Below are 17,726 nucleotides of genomic sequence, written 5' to 3'. Positions count from 1 at the left end.
CAGCATGTTTAAAACGAACAAAAGGAAGTATTTCTTCACACAATGCATAGTCAACCTGCAGAACTCCTTGCCAGAAGATGTTGTGAAGGCCAAGACTATAATGGGGTTCAAAAAAGAATTAGATAAATGTATGGAGGATAGATCCATCAATGTCTATTAGCCAGGATAGGCAGGGATTGCTGTTTTCCAGAGGCTGGGAATGCCCGATGGGATAGATCACTTGATGATTACCTATTCTGTTCATTCCCTCTGAAGCACCTGGCATTGGCATTGACAGGATACGGGGCTAAATGGACCATTAGTCTGAACCAGTATGGCCGTTCTTATATTCTTATTTATTTTAATAGGGGAGGATAAAGACCAAAATTGTGAGGTGCTAATCTTAATGGAAAGAAGACTTTGATGTTTTCCAGGTTTGCCTAAATCTGTATATTCCCCATGATCAATCTGATCTCAGATTAAACACAGTTCACTCCACTTATGTTAACTCTGCTCCATGATCTTTCCCACTTGTATTTAATTTCTCATTTAATAGACCAAAGTCTCTATGTCCACACAAGCCCTTAATAAAGAGTTCTCAGACTCTAAAGACCCGGTCTTGACCTTTACAGAAATCAAAAGAATACAAAGAAAATTAGGATGTTCATTCCAAAATGTGAAATTTCTTCCACACAAAAGGTCATATTTTCTTATGTATAAAATTAAATACTATGCCCATCAAATTTATTATTACCCATGTTGTTTCAATAAATATTGGGAGAGATTAGAAGGGCTGTTTTCAACTGGAGCAAAACATTTCACACTTAACCAAGTTTTCCCTTCAGGTAAAGTTATAACGTTGAAGGGGAATATCAAAAAGTTAGCTGACATAACTATACATTGTTAAGAGCTGAAGAGAATTGATGCACATGGAGGTGCGGCTCACTCCACAGGACTGCCAATGAGTAAACCCTGAGTTATATCCCGAAGTTGCGACACATACTCCTTTACAGGTTGGGAAAAGTGCCCTTGGGCTAGTCATTTGCACTGTCAAAGGACCTCAGTCTCATGCCTATTGGATTCAATGGGAGATTCTCTACTGACTTCAATGGGCACTGGATGAGGTGCTAAGAGGGGTAAAACAAAGCAAAACAAAGCCATCATTGTGAATTTGATTCCTGTCATGGTGAATTTGATGCCCATCTCACCCTACCTTCTTACCCATAATTTACACAAGAGACAGTGAAAGATCATGCTGGAATAACTAACACATTCTGTAGCTCAATATATCCCAGACGCTGTGGCTAGTGATGGGAGCATTTAGGTTCCTCGCCCCTTTATTGTGTGACTAACTCAGAATTACAGCATATTCATGCCAGGCTTGAGGACTCCAGTTCTGGAGTTGAAGCACTATGAGGAGGAAATCAGAGAAAAAAAATCTACAGGTGCTTTCCCAAGGCATGTATTCAATTTTTCAGTCGTATTTGTATATTCTTAAGGCCAGATATTGAAGTCAACCAGAAGTCAGTCTACTGACTCAGTGGGAGCTGTCTCAGGCTCTTAATGTTGGTCAGACGGGCTAGACTGAGAGTCTTCTAAACGCACCAGCTATGAAAGGCAAAGTCTGCAGCAGATCAAGCTTCCCTGACTCAATATGCATCATACTTGACTTGGGGGTGAGGCGAGAGTTCAAGTTCCACTTAATACTGAGTCAAAGCCAGAATTAAACAGATGCCACTTTTCAGTCCATATCAGTCATAGATAAAAGGACCCTATTATGTGTTGTTAATAGATAAATAACATGTTTGCATTGGCCAGGATCAAATCCACATTTAATGAAGATCAAATAAATATCTGCTCTCATTTCCTGGCTAGTGACTATATCCGATGCCTGCAGATAAAACCTTCAGTGAGTGCCAGAACACAGCCTCTGTGGCAGAGAGTCTTTTGCCTCCCCTCTCTTCTTGCTCCAAGACTTTTGGCCACATTGCACTGTCTGAAATAACACTATGTTTTCAATTTACCACCCAATCTCTTTGGACCTCTTTTAATCTTCCAGGAACAGTCACTATCACACATAATTCTAACCTTATTCACCGATATAAACTAGATTATATTCAGTAAACTGAAAAAAATGACCTTTCCCTTTAGAGTTTATAGATGCTGCAGCTCTCAAAAAGAATATATGCCGGGTATTTTCATTTTGATTTTCTTTCAGTTAATTTAACCTTCTTTTAAAGTCCTGGAAGAATTTTATATTCATTTTAGATTATTCTATCAAGAAACTACATAAATAATGGAGCCAGTCGGGAATGTAATAATCTTTTCAGATTGGGAATTAGTGTTAACTGGCTAGAAAAATTGAGCGGTATTCCTGCATTGCTGGTTAGCACGTTTTGGTAACCCATCAGCAGGGGAAAGAGGGGAGTAGATGTGCCTCACTGGCTGCATGGACATTTCAGAGCCCCAGAAAAGACCGATGGCCCAATGCAGTGCCCACTGAAATCAGTGGAAAGACTCCAACTGACTTCACTGGCCATCGGATCAAGCTTTTACAGACCCTGGATTAACACTATACCCCTTCGGACTGTGCATACATGCTGGGACAACACTTGCTCTGGCTGAAATGGAATAGTCAAGCTATGAGTCTGTTACATAGTGTTGTACAGTGAAGTCAGAGGACCTTATTGCAGGACATCCCAACAAAAGCAGCAGTGCATTCCTGAAGGCAAAAGGGCCAGCATTTCTCAGGCTAGGGTAGAGCCTGAGTATTAATGATATCAGTCAAAGTATCATCTGTTTAACTGCATTTTCAAACAGGTATTGAACATTCTAAATTAGCCATTTGCTTTGTGATACATACGCTGGCCTGTTTATGAAGATGCCTCAGATTAGAAGAGTAAGTCGTAGACACCAGCATGCAACTCTTAAGAGAGACACATGCATATTACAATAACCTTTTTTGGGACTGACCAACTCAAGAGTGAAGCTAAGATAACATATACTTTTGTTAGTAGAACAGGACTTCCTGAAATTCTGGATCATTCTGCATGATCTCCAGATCAGCTGTGCCATCCCACACAAAACCCCAAGGAAACCTCCAGCACTGTGTAATTTACAAGGCCAGTGGTCATTTTTCCAGTCATCAGCCTGCTTCTAACATGCTTCAGTTGCTGTTGGATAATATAAGGTATGATACAACTACTATGCTAATTCACACTCCCAGTTCTCTTATTACTGATGGCATTGCCCTTTCCATGTATGGTGAGGCTGTACTACATATTGCGAAGATGTGCAGTTCTTACAAGTGATTATTAACTCATTAGCACAAGACTGTGTGAAGCACACATGTGGTTCCTACTAACTTTGCTTGGAGGTGACCAATAATATCTAAGTAGATTGACTACCATGTTAACAGAACCTTCGAACTACTTCAGATAGACATATAACAGACTAATGGAGCTGGTTCCTTATGAGGTGCTGCCACTGAATATGGCTTCCGAAGTGCACAGAGAGAGTTCTTTGTACCAGTCCTCTGTGAAACCTGCTCCTCTTGTTTTTCTGAGCTGTGCATAGGTGCCTTTCCCTCATCTTGTCCATCCATTCTGCCCAATACCTGGTAAAGAATCCTGGCAGCAGTGAGCTGAGATTCTTTGGTCAGAATACATATAGTCATGAAGGTACTCAAGTGCCTCATAGCTGGGTCACCTTGCTCTGTATTGTGGCTCCCCAATTCCAAATGCCTGAGCTAGTCTCTCTTATTATCTGTACAATTTTGAAAGGTGTTTCTGACAAAATTAACTACAAAAACAATTGTGCGGTAGTCTGTACAATTCCTTTTGCACACAGCCATGATGTTCAGATACTGCAACAAAAGAACCTGCATCTCATAGAATAAGAAAACAATCACTGAGACTGTGCCCGCGTTGGATGGTGTCTGCACCGGGAAATATTCAAATGTTTTCCTCCCTCATTTCTCTCTCTCTCTCTGATAACTGGTGGGACAATCGTCCCCTGCTTCCTGCTCCTGAATACAATTCTAAGCCTCTGCTTCCTGCCTCTTGATCATCTACAGCTTTGCGCTTGTTGTGAATATAGCGGCAAAATGAGGACAGACATACAGATGGATTTTAAGAGGCAGGCTGCAACTGTTATTAAATTTAAATATGGGTTGGAGCATTACCAACCCATCACCCATACTCTGCACTACACTATACCAGGCATTTAACTGGCCTCCAGGGCTCTTACCATATGGCCCCCATTCCAGGTTAAATCCTGGGAATGAAAGAATGCTAGCCAATCAGTAGCCCTCCCCTCCAATTGACCAATGAATGGAAGAGATTCCAAGTGGGGGGAGAACGTATCTGGTGTTCCTCAGTGAGCATCTCTGGCCCTTGCGGCAGGGCTGCCCCCTTTCACCACTGGTCCCAACCAGCTCCTCCACCCACTGAGGCAGGTGGGTGGGGTTTCTGAAAATTAAGCCCTAAGTAACTCGATCCCAGTTTTCTGATTGGCTCAAGATAAGATTACCTTTCTGATATATTTTTTAAAAAATCATTAGCCAATACCAGCAAGCTTCGGCAAGGGAATATGTTTAGTGCCACATTTCTTCTATGGAAATTACACTGAGAAAGAAACACATTTAGGATTATACAAGCAAATCACTTCTGCAGAGTGTTCTTTCTCCTTTTGCATTGAAGGAACTGTTTCCTTTTTTTCTTCTTAGAACCTGCTAACATTTCCTGAGCCAAGACACGTGATGCAAAAAATGTAAAATTACCCTCCTAAAAAGAACATTTTAAAATTCATCACCAGGGTGAAAGCAGCTGCAGCTGTGGGAAAGGGTTAGCATATTAGCTGTTATATTACATACAAAACCTTTATTTATTTTGTGCCTTCAGCTCTGGAGATTTGCAGGAATGTTCAGGATTTTCTCTACATTTTTATGTGCTACAAAAGTCACTTGTAGTGAATTTTCACAAGATACTTTAATTTAGATTATGCTCGACAGAAGGAACTTTAATACACATAGTATGTAAAAATATTGCATTTTAACAAGGGTTTTTAATTATGTTTTTATTGTCACTGTCATTATGTGTTAAATAGGATAGAATTCAGCATATCAAGGATGAGTTTGTTATTGGTGCCTTAGGCTTAATAACATCTCAAATATTATGAAGAAATTAAGTCTGATAAAGATGATTTATTAGTACCCAAGTATATTCATCACATGCATTGTTTACTATTAGCAGTGAGATCTCTGTAGGATTAAATACCTTTAGCTAAGCCAAAACCTATGCCATTCTAAGTGTGAAGTCTAACTTTCTCCCCACTTACTTTTTGTCTCTATTTGTCCACAAATATCTTAGACACTTGGGCACCGATTTAGCAAATTACTTAAGCCTGTGTTTAACTTCATGCATGTGCATTTTTGAACAGTGGCCTTCAAGGGAAAAAAAAATCAGATACATTTTCAATCCAGTAATGTTATCAACAACCATTACTCACCACTGTCTATTGCCAGAAACAGTGCTGTATATACGTTGTTGTGGACATAAGATGATTCACGATCCAGGATGGCGGTGGTGACAATGGTACCATTTGTAGGATTAATTTCCAGCCATCCTGCTGGGTCCTTGTAAACGGAATACCTAGGCAAAAAGATAAAACTCATCAACTGATCACATATCTAAACATGAACTGATTATGTTACAACAAAAAAAGGACACTTTGCACTGACTGCCTTTCTTAGAAGAATCTCTAAGCACTTTCACATGCATTATTTAAGTCTCATGACACTCCTTTAAAAAGGTCATTATATTTAGACTCATTTTACAGATAGAGAAACAGACAGAGCGAGGTTAAGGCTAACCTTTTCCAACATAAAGTTAGGCACCTAAGTCCACATTTAAAACACGGGCAACCTGGTTCTCATGGTGTTGACGGCCTTTTGCTGTTTATCTGAGAGGTTTAATACCACTGCCCATCGCTGTGGTATCAGATCACATTCCACATAAAATCAATAGCAATAGCAAAGTTCCTAGTGAACTTCATGGAGTCTCAGGCACTGTTCCCTTTTCATGCTTATTTTGTTGTTGTCTTTTTCTTGGGTATTTTGGATTTTATTTCATTGCATTTCATTTCATGGCAAGGGTTTGGGATTAGAAGTGGGGGAGGCAGTGTTATAAATGCCATTCTTATAAATGCCCTTATGGAAGGGATTTTTTTTTTTGTGAAGAGGAAGCTTTTGCAGTGTTTCCTAAAGATGGTCGGAACCTGGATCTGCTTGTTCTCCTCTGAATGCTTGTTTCATACCCAGTTCCCCTCGACCAAGGATGCTTGGTCCTTAGCTTTCCCATGCTTCATTCTGGGTTTTGTCTTCCACATTACACTGACGTCAGGCTGCAGGTGCTCAGGGCTCTCTGAACAATCAGGCAACTTCCATGCTCCCTTAAAAATGGACATGAAAATGGTGCTTTCTGGGACCCCTGATACCTACTTCGCTACAGTAGACTATACTTCCTCCATATCATTTATCATCATGATCACTTAGGTCCTGATCCTGGAAAGACTGAGGCCTGTGCTTAACTTCATGCACTGTGAATGGTATAATCAAGTCAAGTGACATGTATAACTCTTTGCAGAATCAGGGCCCAATTCTGTATGCAGTTAACTATGTAGAAATAATCTAACCATGTAGTGTTAAAATAACTGACCCATTTTTAATTAAATACTTTAATGCGTCCAGTCTCCAATGAAGTGCCTATTGCACAAACAATAGGCACTTTAGCAAGATGCTTATCTGTATAAGATGGATTGCTTTAAAGTCCATAACCATAGGTATTTTGTATCACTGGCGATTCACATGAAGCCTGTTTATTGTTTTATGAGTATCTGTGAGTAACCGAGGAATTTAGAGTGGCCTCCAATTCAAAGGTGCATAGGCAGGTATTGCTGCCAAAAATCATCCACTCGCTGAGGGAAACAATCAAAAGCAGTGGATTTTCAAGAAGTAAATATTGACAGAAAAGAAAAAACAAACTGAGGATCAGCAACTTAAAGAAGCGAGCACACTGAATGCCTGTTTCAGAGGCTTGCCTTGGTTTCATGTACCTGAGATATTTTATTTTCCCAGTGGTTTTCACAGCTATTTGTTAGACAATAGAGCAGAGGTTCTCAAACTATGGGGTGGGCCTTCCATTGGATGAGGAAAAGGGCTCAGTCTAAATCCCATTAAAGTCAATAGAAAGACCATCACTGCCTTCCACCAGAGACAGATTGTGCCCTAAGTGCTGTCTTCCCTGCTTGTACCAGTAAGGCCAGATTCTAATCTTTACAGCTGGATAGCTCTATTGACATCAGGGAAAGTGGTTCTTATTTGCACTGGTGTAAAAGAGTTCAGAATCAAATCTTTAATCTAGTGGCAGAGGAAATGGAATTTCCTTTTTGATCTCTAGCTCCCAGCCCTAGTTAGCTGTGTTCCTGATTTTGATCCTACTCCCATTGAAGTGAATACATTTTCACCCTTGGCTTCTATTGGTGCAGAATTAGTCCATTAGGGAAAATGCAAACAAAGAAATGGAAGCAAACACTAATGAATAGTGAGTGATACAGTCTATCAAACTTGTATGTACTTCCACTTTAATAACTATTTAAACATTAATCAATAGTTGAGCTTTATCCCCCATAAAAATGAGTTGCTAGAGTAGTGACAAGGGTGATAATTATTTAATTGCTCTCCTTTGTTTCTTTCTTTTCTTGTTGTTTTTATATCTTTGCAACAAAGGTATGAACAAAAAAACATGGAACAAGGGCAGTCTAAACAATTCCCAGTCTATTGTAAAGCAGCAAATTCTCAATTAACCCTGAAACAATTTAAGGAGATTCAACGCTTTTAAAGTAATGCGAATTTAAAATAGGTTCTATTATCTTCCCTGATTGCTCTACAAAGCACTGTTGAATGTACAAATAAAAAAAATGAATCGTATATCCCATGATTTGGCTCAGGATATTGTAAAAGCAGTACTTTGTCTTTCCCAGCAGATTTTTTACGTATTGTGAGTATCCTGTGGTATAGTTAAATTGATTGGTCTTTGTTCTTTTTTTCAAAAGGAGGGTTCTACTAGCAAGAGGCTTAAAATAGACACCCATTAAGAAAAGCATTATAGAAACCATAAAAATATAGAATACAAAGTTTGACTTTCTTCCCCTCTGCTGACTTCAGTGGGACCCACTGGGTGGTTCAGTAGCTTTGAAAATCAAGCCATATATTTAGGTGCCTAAGTATGGGCTTCGCGGCCTAACTTTAAGCACTGAGTTTTGTAAATCACGGGCATGTGTATGTCGAGACATCTACTCACATACATATAAAATGTAGGCTTGCTGTGTCGAAGAGCTGATTGCAGTTTGCTCTGGGGCCAGTTCCCCATCAGCAACAGGGAAATTTAGGGCAGCTGCAGTTGTTCTAATCTGTGCCAGCAGACTCTGGCCCCCAGGTCTGTCTGTCAACTGGGGATCACCAGAGTACCACCCATTTGGCTGCACCCCTTCTCCTAGTGACACGCCCTTCTATGCCAGGAGATGCAAGGAAGTGGGAGAGGAGCCAGCTACTCCACCCCCCTTAGCTGGGAAACTCTCAGCTGAGAAGATCTTGATAGGTTCTGGCACCTTTGCATCTCTGGAGAGGTGCAGAAAAGTTACAGCGTGGGGGAGAATCTGACTTATAATGTGCAATTGGCTTACATGGATTAAAAAAAAACCAAGATAAAATATCTGAAATGGCTTCATCTTTAAAATAGTGTGAGCGTGTGTGTATATATATATTCTGGGAAGTATTTGAAGTCTTCCAAAGAACATCTCCTCAGGAAGTTTAGCAACACATCCATAACGTCTGTGGTTGGCAGGCCGATTACTAGGGAAGGTCATTACACAGAACAGTGGAGACAATACGGACATGAAAACCTAATCAGTGCCACGACCCTGCACTTGCCACATAACGAATTTCATAGCTCGTAGCAAAGTCGCCAAGGGGTCACAGAAGAGCAACCAGGCATCTGGGCACAGACCCAGCTACTGCTGCTGGCAAAGCATTCCAGACCTTGGTAGCTGCCAGACAATCCCAGGTGGAGTCGAGGGGTCTTGGCTCTTATGCTTGAACAGAATGAGGAGGAAGGCAAAATGAAGCATATTGAGCAGACCAGTGACAGAAGAAGGCAGCGCCAAATTAGCGCTGAACTAACATGTATGTGCCAATTTGATGTGCAGATCTTTTGCTACGGTACACTTGAGGTTAGCATTCTCAGTAAGCATGCTGGGATATGCATTTTTCCGTTACAGGATTCTGAAGTTCCAACAGAGGTTACTCAGATGGTATTGTACAAAGCCTGTATAACCAACAAGGCACAACGTCTGTGAGGACGCTGGAACAAGTAATGCAGCAATATCAGTCTGGCTGCGCAGCTCAGCTCTTCCATGACAGCATATTCCTGAGGAGCTGGGGAATTGAGGCACTGAGGCCCAGATTTTTAAAGGTATTGAGGTGTTGCTGTGCTCAGCATTGCAATGCCGAACTGAGTTAGCCCAAATCTCATTTTCAGAAGTGATCGAGGCATTTAAGAGCCTAAATCCCTTTTGAAAATGAGATTTAGGCTCCTAAATCTGTTAGACATTGCAATGCTGAGTGCAGCAGTTCTTAGATATTATTAAAAATCTGGGCCTGAGCCCAGAACGTGATGGGCTGGAATGGACCTCTGAGTCCCTATGGCATTCTCTAACGGGGAGGAATGATGATCTAGTGTTTAAGTCACTGCAGTGGGTCTCCAAAGACTTGGGTTCAATGCTTGGCTTTAGCACAGATTTCCTGCATGATGCAAGTCACTTCATCTACCCCATATCTCAGTTTCCCATCTGTAAAATGGGGAGACTAATTCCTACCTTGAACAGGTGTTGCAAGGATAAAATCTATGTGACCGTGAGGCATTCAGATATTGCAATGATGAGGGCCACAAACATGCCTAGACAGCTAGAGTAAAGCAGAGCTAAAGACCCCCTTTTGTTTCTTCTGAAGTGTTACAACACTATAAAATAACAATAATGCAAAATGGAAACATAATCTAGGAAATCGCAAATGAGCCCTGCTCTATGTTATTAAATCCTTTCTCTGTTTGTGGAAACTGAATTTTCCCCTGAAAGTACAGGGGCAGAAGTGCTTGTGCCAGAAATGTCACAAGAAAATCACATTAGATTTCCACACTACATTTGCTGCCTTTAGGGTTGAAATCCTGGCCCACTGAAATCAATGGCAAAATTCCCATCTTAGAAATTCAGCTAAGTGTTCACCTTTTTGAGGACTTATCCAAACGTCTTGGAAGCTTGCCCATAGTTAGATGAAATACTGAAGCTACTGTGTCTGCCCTCACCCCTGCTGGGCCTTTATTACATAACAGCAGCTTCAGAAATTCTTCTATGAACTTTTCATGAACTGTTCAAGTAAAAGGATCAGTTGGAAACGTAACTCCATATTTTCTGTGCTTAAGAATTCAGCATGAACATTTCCTTTTGTCCTTGAACGAAAAATTCTCTAAATATGGATATTATATGATCCTTGAATCACACCATTATACATTTCACACTATTATATGAAGCACCCTCAAACAAGAGAGTGCAACTACCTCTGAGAAATGCCTGTAGACATGTAAGAGACAAGGGTGGTATTTATAGCATAGATATATTTGTTCCTCACAAATAGGTCAAGACAGTGAATACAACATTAAATGTTTGGGCTGAAATGATAACTAATGTACATTGCGTTTTGTGTGCTTTACCTTTGGGGTTGCATAACCTGGAGCTTTTAAAATTGTAAAAGCTGCATGCCATCATATTCTCTGCTTCCCACTGTGCTACTGTTAGCATTAGTCTGTGCTGTTTACTGTTGGTATTAGGAAGTCTTCTATCAGCAATTTAGGAGAAAGTAGCCCTCAGTGCCATGCGGCTAGGTTAGATTTTCTAAAAGGTTCAGAAATGAGTAAATACTGTACAAGGAATAATCTATATGATGCATTTACACTGTATTTCTGCCCACAGAATAATTGCAGATAGATAGCAAGTTAAATGAATTTCTTTGCTATCCGATAGCATTTCACAAATTATTTTGCAACTTTTGTTTCTTTTTAACTGTGTGGATCAATCAGTAAATATTTGATGGTTTTGTTTTGTTTTTTTTAAATATCTTATTTAAATATCTCATTTTTTTAAAATATGTGATTGAATATGGCCTGAATACTGTCTTAGATTGTAAGCTTTTTAGGGCAGATACGGTCATTTGCTCTGCATTTGTATACTACATTGCGCTAACAATAATAGCTTTACATGAGAATTTGGCATTTTTATGATAATTCTTACATGAAACTTTGAAATATGCACCAATAAAATACGATTGCTAGAAAGTTAGGATGGTTGGAAAATGTCAATGAATAAATAGAAAGAAACAGTTCTCTCTCTCCGTTTAGTTTTCCAATTTTCCAGCAAGCTTTGGTGAATAAAGTGAATGTGTTTAAAAATGTGAGTGAATAGACAGGCTGTATTGCATGACATGTCCAGATGTAAAGCTGGTGTAGTTTAATTCTCTGTTGCAGTCCTTTAACTCTATACCTTGTCTGTGCCATACAGTTCACTAGCACATCCGTTTCTTGGTCCCTCAGTTAAGCGTGATGCAGAGTGTATGCTCTGCCAGTAGAGCTGACACAATACTAACAATAAATGAATTCTCCATTTCAACAGATATATTAATGATGAAATATGGAAGCCGCTGATAAGACGTGTATTGTGACTTTATCACATTAGTTGACAGGATACTTACTACTAGTAAGCATTTCTGGAGAAAATCATATTGCCTTTCATAACCACGGCCTGATGTGCTTTCCCATTAGGATACATAAAAGCCATACAACCTCTAAGAAATAAAAAAAGGACTATATATATTTTTCTTTCTTTACGGCTCCTCAACAGCTCCATTTTTATTCCTACATCCATACAGCTGGATGTTTTTACTACCAGAGGCTGGGAGTTTGATAATGCTTGGATGTAAGTCTGCATGTGACCACTACGGTGTTTCATACCCTATTGCCTACCACTTTCAGGATTCAGTGATGATGTATAGACAAAGAGCGTGAATGCCAACTGCTGGGCTCTGATACAGCTTTTTTTCTCTGCTTAACTTTTCCATGCCTGCATGTGTCCCTTTCTTTAAATAAGCACGCGTAGTGGGAGCTGCAGTATTGTCAGAACTATCTGATTATGTATTACGCTGTGTAATCTGATGACAGAATCACTGGAGGATAATTTATACTCTGCTATTGGTTAGTACGCTGTTTTGCTAAATAGACGTCGCCACGTGCAATAATTCCAAATAGAGTCTTTTTCATAATTTATTAGGAATTCAAATAAAATTTGTCTGAAACAACAATACAATGTTCACAGTTAAGTGGCCATATGTTAGTGGAAATGAGGACAAAAATTGCATCAGTGTTGCTCTTTGTGCATTCACATATAGCATTCCTGTCAGCCACTGAATGTGCCCTGCTGACCTGGCATTGGCTAAACCCAATAACCCGAATTTCTTTCAACAACAATCCTTCATCCCATTGTCCTTTATGGGTCTCGTGCTTTTTGATATACTCACTGATGTGTGTGACAAAGACAGATTTTACTGTATTTATAGACATATTGGCTGCTCAATGTTCTGCTTATAACAAGTCCATGGACTTCACACAACACAGCAGACTCAGTTACTAGTTAAATCACATACACATGAGACCAATGGGGAGTGGAACTAAAATGTGGGTGTCCTTAAGCTCAATAGACACAGCCCTTTTCCACCGCAGCTAATGGAGATCTCCCCTCGGTGGTAGTAGTAGTAGGCCCATTAACCACCCTGTAAGCCAATCACTAGAAGGGACACCATTAGAAGTACACTTAACAAAACCAGTAGATTGCATGATGTCTTTAACAGCAGAGTGTGCTCCATTTCAACCATGTAACATAAACCATAGCTACATTAGATACTGGGAAAGAAAGCATTTGGATGGCATGCCAGGAATAACAAGCAATCAGAAAATTTCACATTATGGATGAAACTCAAATCAATTGCTCCAGCACACAACATTAATGAGTCAAAGCTTAGGTGTTTTTTTCTACTTGTCTCAAAAATCACAGTTCATTCAGACAGGTTACTATGAGGAGTAGTCATGGTAAACACACTTTTAGGGCTTTTGCAGAGCGTTTATGGTCTACTGCATAAAATCACCACCACCTGAGTTACTGACCCTTGACGTCCTTAACATCTCTACTGTATAAATCTGAGTTTGTGATTTTTATGATAGTGTGACTACTGGTCGTAAGACCCACTTGGAAACTTCATAGTATCTGCCTTTTTGACAGGAGCCTTTACACTACATCATGTCAAAGCCCTCTTCTAGGTACCTACGTTTGTGAATCAGTGGCAAGATTCCGCCGCTACAAAGCACAATTACTCCCCATCATGCCAGTACATCTTTAAGTGCTTAGGTGTGAAGCTAAATTTCTTATGAAGCATGTGTTTAAAGAAGTTATGTCTGAACGGTAACCAATTTTCTCAATGAAACAATTTATTTGCTTGTTGTTGCTTATTTATGTAATTATTTTTACAAGGGGATTCAAGAAGTAGCATATTCTTACTAATTACCCTTACTCTTCCTGGCTATCTTTGAACCATGGATCACAATGATACAATCCTTTGGCCAAGGAATTCTACATGGTATTATTTTCTACAGCATGTTATCTCTGCTTTGGATGCTGGCCCGGGGAGAACCACTCAAAATCAAAGCATGGTCCTTCTTTCCCCAGCACCTTCTCATCTATGGACTAAGCTCAGGACACAACTTGACCCCTCATTTGGTTTAAAACTTGAATAATAATCCCCCAAGAGCCTTCAAAATATGCTATTAAAAAGCCATGTTTGAGTTACAGAAAGGAAGAAAAATCTTAGCTCCATTATCTTTGCACTCTTTTCATATTTGGCTTATGCTGTTCAGATGGGGAAATCGGAGTGGTGGGCAAGCTTTTTTAATTAAATATTTGATGATACAAAATGCATAAGTATGCATTTGGATGTACTTGCTGCTACCAAAACAATGATTATATGCTAACTGTGCGGCAGGTCATAAAACATCTCCAGTAAGGCGCACAGATTCTGAAGATACAAGCTCAAGTTGCCATGCTTTGGGTGGATTCTTTGTTAACTCCACAGTCTTAAAATGTAATTAGGAAATTTAACCTAAATATACTGTTCTTTAATAAAAATAAATATACTGGTAACAACAACAAAAAACTTACTTAAATTGCCTTTTCTGGCTACCCGGGGACAATGTTGAGGGTGGTGCTGGGTTAGTTGGATTTATAAATGGATTGCGGATATGGGATTTATGGAATATCCATTTATCAGATCTCTGGAGCAGATTTATGGTCTGGTAGTTATACCTCATATTCTTATTGTCTGAAAATGTCAATCTGCAGTACAAGTTAAATAAATTAAAATCCCCATCATTGCTGTGCCACAAAACATCTTTGGTCACTGTGCCTGAGCATCTTTGGTCCCTGGCAATTCTTGTTTCAGTTTGAGAAAGTAAATGTATTCTACAGTGAATTCAGACGCAAAGCACTAGTGATGCTTACATTCAGGTTGTGCATGAAGTTCTCTGCAATAATTCATTTCAATAATATTTTGCTCATGAAGGGTCTCACACTATTCTAACACTATCTGAATACATCTGATTCTGGTTTGATTGCAATAACAATCTCACACTACAATCTCACACTAATGTAAATCAGCAGTGCCAGCACTGAATTCAGTGGAGTTACACAGATCTGACCTTCCATTGTCTTGCACCTTGTATAGTCATATTCACCTATGCAAGAGGGGACGTAAAACATGTTTTGAGTCATAGGGCGCTAAATGTTTCTGGTCAGATGTTTGTTCTTAGTGTAGTTTTTCCATTTCTTCAGTCAGAAAGAAATATTCCTATGCCAGCACAATAGCTTTATAGGTACAATATAAATGGTATCATGCTGATATTGCTTTTGGAACAGAGTGTGCTTGTGAAGCACAGGCCCGCATTGAATAAAATAGTGCACCCCCCAAGGGGTGCTGGGAAGCATTCAACAGGATGCACAACCTGTCCCAGGGTGGCCTGGTTTGACAGGGCAGATCACACATTGCTTAGGAGGGAACAAGTTCTCACTTGTGTGGCCTGCCAGCTCTGCAAACATGGACCATTTTGCTAAGGGCCGTATAAACACAGAATGGCAAGATGGTCCTTGCCACAAAGATCTTAAAATTTAGACACCTTACTTCCACGTGTTCCTTTGAAAATCTCCTTTTTAGTTACCATTCCTGCATAGGGGTGTGATGCCGAAGAAATGGAAAATATACATTAAGAACAAAAATCCGACCAATATCAGACAGGTTCATATGCCTCATGCAATGTTTACCTGCTAGTATTTGTCAAAGCCATGATAACCAGTGTCACAGTTACAGCTGATTGAAAATGGACAAAACATTTCACAAAAATATTTGAAATTTTGAAGTTGTTTTTCTTTTGCAGAATCAAAATGAAACAATCCTTTTTTTTTTTTTGAAAAAAACCAAAACAAAATACAGTGCTAACAGAATTTTGAAATAAAATTTAAAAAACCTACGTATCACTCATGCTTCTGAATTCAAGGACAGGGAAATGGAGAAAAAAACTCATAAATCTGAAATTCTGAATATTTTTCAATTTTAAAACACAAAATTAAAATTGTAATTTTGGCTTAAATTAAACAAAAAGAAAAATTGGGTTTATTTTTGAAATTGCAAGGAAAAATGGGGAAAAAAATAAAAAATTACATTTTCTGACCAAAATTTCATTTTTGACAAAATCAATTTTGGCAGGAAAAAATTCCATTCAAAATTTTTTGCGTAGCCCTAATCACAAGGAAAATGTTTAACACGCTCTTGGCAAACTGATATATGAATAATACTGAGTCTTTCCCAAGCCCCCTCTTCTGACCCTCAAACTACCACCCAACCTTGTCAAGTTCATCACCAGAAGCAAGCTTCCCTCAGACCAGAACCCACCAACTCAAAGCAGCACCAGACCCTGCAGAACAACAGATGCAAAACTTGCAGTCATATCACCACTGCCACAATGATCAGTACCCCCTACAACCATGCCTATCACAACATGTGGGGTACCTCCTCCAGTGCATTAAATGTTCCAATAACAATCACATAGTGAAACCAGACAATCACTACACTCTTGAATGAACTCACAAAGAAAAATGATAAAAGACAAAGCTACCTTGTCACCCATGGGTGAACCCTTTTCACCAAATGATCACTTTATATCTCGATTTCTCAGTCCTCATCCTCATAAGAAACATGCATAACATCTTCAAAAGATGATCCAGGGAGTTTAAATTCATAACTTTGCTAAACACTAAAAATCACGGTCTCAATAAAGACACCAGATTTATGGCTTATTACAACAATCAGTAATCCATTAACCTCCCATTTTTGTCCTATTACTGAAGGAGTGTTAAGGGGCCATTTTGCCTTCAATGGTCTATTAACTATACGTTAACTATTTATGCTAAACAGCCTGTTCTACCTTCTATTAACTGTGACACTGAATACTTTTCCCAGACCTGAAGAACTCCATGTAACTGAGAGTTTATCTTTTTCATCAACAGAATCTGGTGTAATAAAAGACCTCACCCACCTTGTCTCCCTATAAAACAGATACTCCTTCTATGCAGGACAGGTGGGATTATAAAGTTCAAGAATGGTGAATAGGAATTCAAACCACGGTAGTAGCTGTCCTTCAACGGGATTCCTGCTGGCTTAAGTGGGAGTCATACATGTACATCTGAAGTCAGAACTAAGCCCTTAGCAAGCATGCTGCATGTACAGAGCTGTTTGTCCCATTCAGGCAAAATTATAGTATTGGCAATGGAGGCAAATTGAAATATGTCAGGTTTAACATATAAGGTCAAATAAATGAAGTTCAGCTGGTCATCTTTATTGCCAATGACAGATCATTAATATGCACCCCATATTTGCTCCTGCTTCTCATTTTATCATGAATGAGGGTGAACCAGATACATACATTATACTCAGCATTATGATAAAAAACCATGTTAACACTATTCTATATCATGCACTGTAAGAAAAACTGGTCACTCTACATATAAACGAGAGCACCACTTTTGGTGCTGTAAACTGCTCCATCTGGGCTGATCTCTGTGTTTGCATGGAACAGTTTGCAGGTCTGAAGCTCAGCTGGCTCCAGATAGACACCTATTTTGTTCCTTATGCATACAGATTCTGTGGACATTTTCTATTATGCTTGACAATATGCCATGTAAATGAGGAGATTTATGACACTTGTCAGGTTAGTGATTTAGAAGTCTATAGACTATGGTCAAAACACAGAAAAAAATAATCAAAAGTCAGCTCGCCAGTTCCTTGCTACTGAAAAATACAAGATGGGAAATAGTCACTAATTAATTGCTTGTGCGCAAAAATAAGAGTGAAAATAACTGATAAACTTCAGGGAAGAAACGGAAGAGTCATTGCATAAAGTAGATGCTAAGCAGAATGATAACAACACTGACTAATGAAATTAAAATAGTAAAGTTGTAATCATCAGGTTATTAAAGAAAATGTTATA

At 39.2% G+C, this 17,726-nt stretch overlaps 1 protein-coding gene across 3 annotated transcripts in view; it reads right to left on the bottom strand.

Moving 5' to 3' along the window:
- CDH13 (cadherin 13) overlaps nucleotides 1–17,726 on the bottom strand; it is a 689,068-nt gene that overhangs the window by 37,273 nt on the left and 634,069 nt on the right. For all 3 annotated transcript variants that reach the window (XM_067540161.1, XM_067540162.1, XM_067540163.1), the window contains one exon: nucleotides 5,488–5,630. In XM_067540161.1, coding sequence (XP_067396262.1) covers nucleotides 5,488–5,630 — 143 coding nt within the window. The remainder of the gene's footprint in view (nucleotides 1–5,487; nucleotides 5,631–17,726) is intronic.

The sequence above is a fragment of the Emydura macquarii genome, unplaced genomic scaffold (genome assembly GCF_026122565.2).
Source record: "Emydura macquarii macquarii isolate MOO-44397 ecotype Brisbane River unplaced genomic scaffold, CSIRO-AGI_Emac_v2 contig_561, whole genome shotgun sequence".
Taxonomy (NCBI): domain Eukaryota; kingdom Metazoa; phylum Chordata; order Testudines; family Chelidae; genus Emydura; species Emydura macquarii.
Note: the sequence above shows the minus strand (reverse complement) of the source record. Positions and strands in the feature narration are given on the sequence as shown.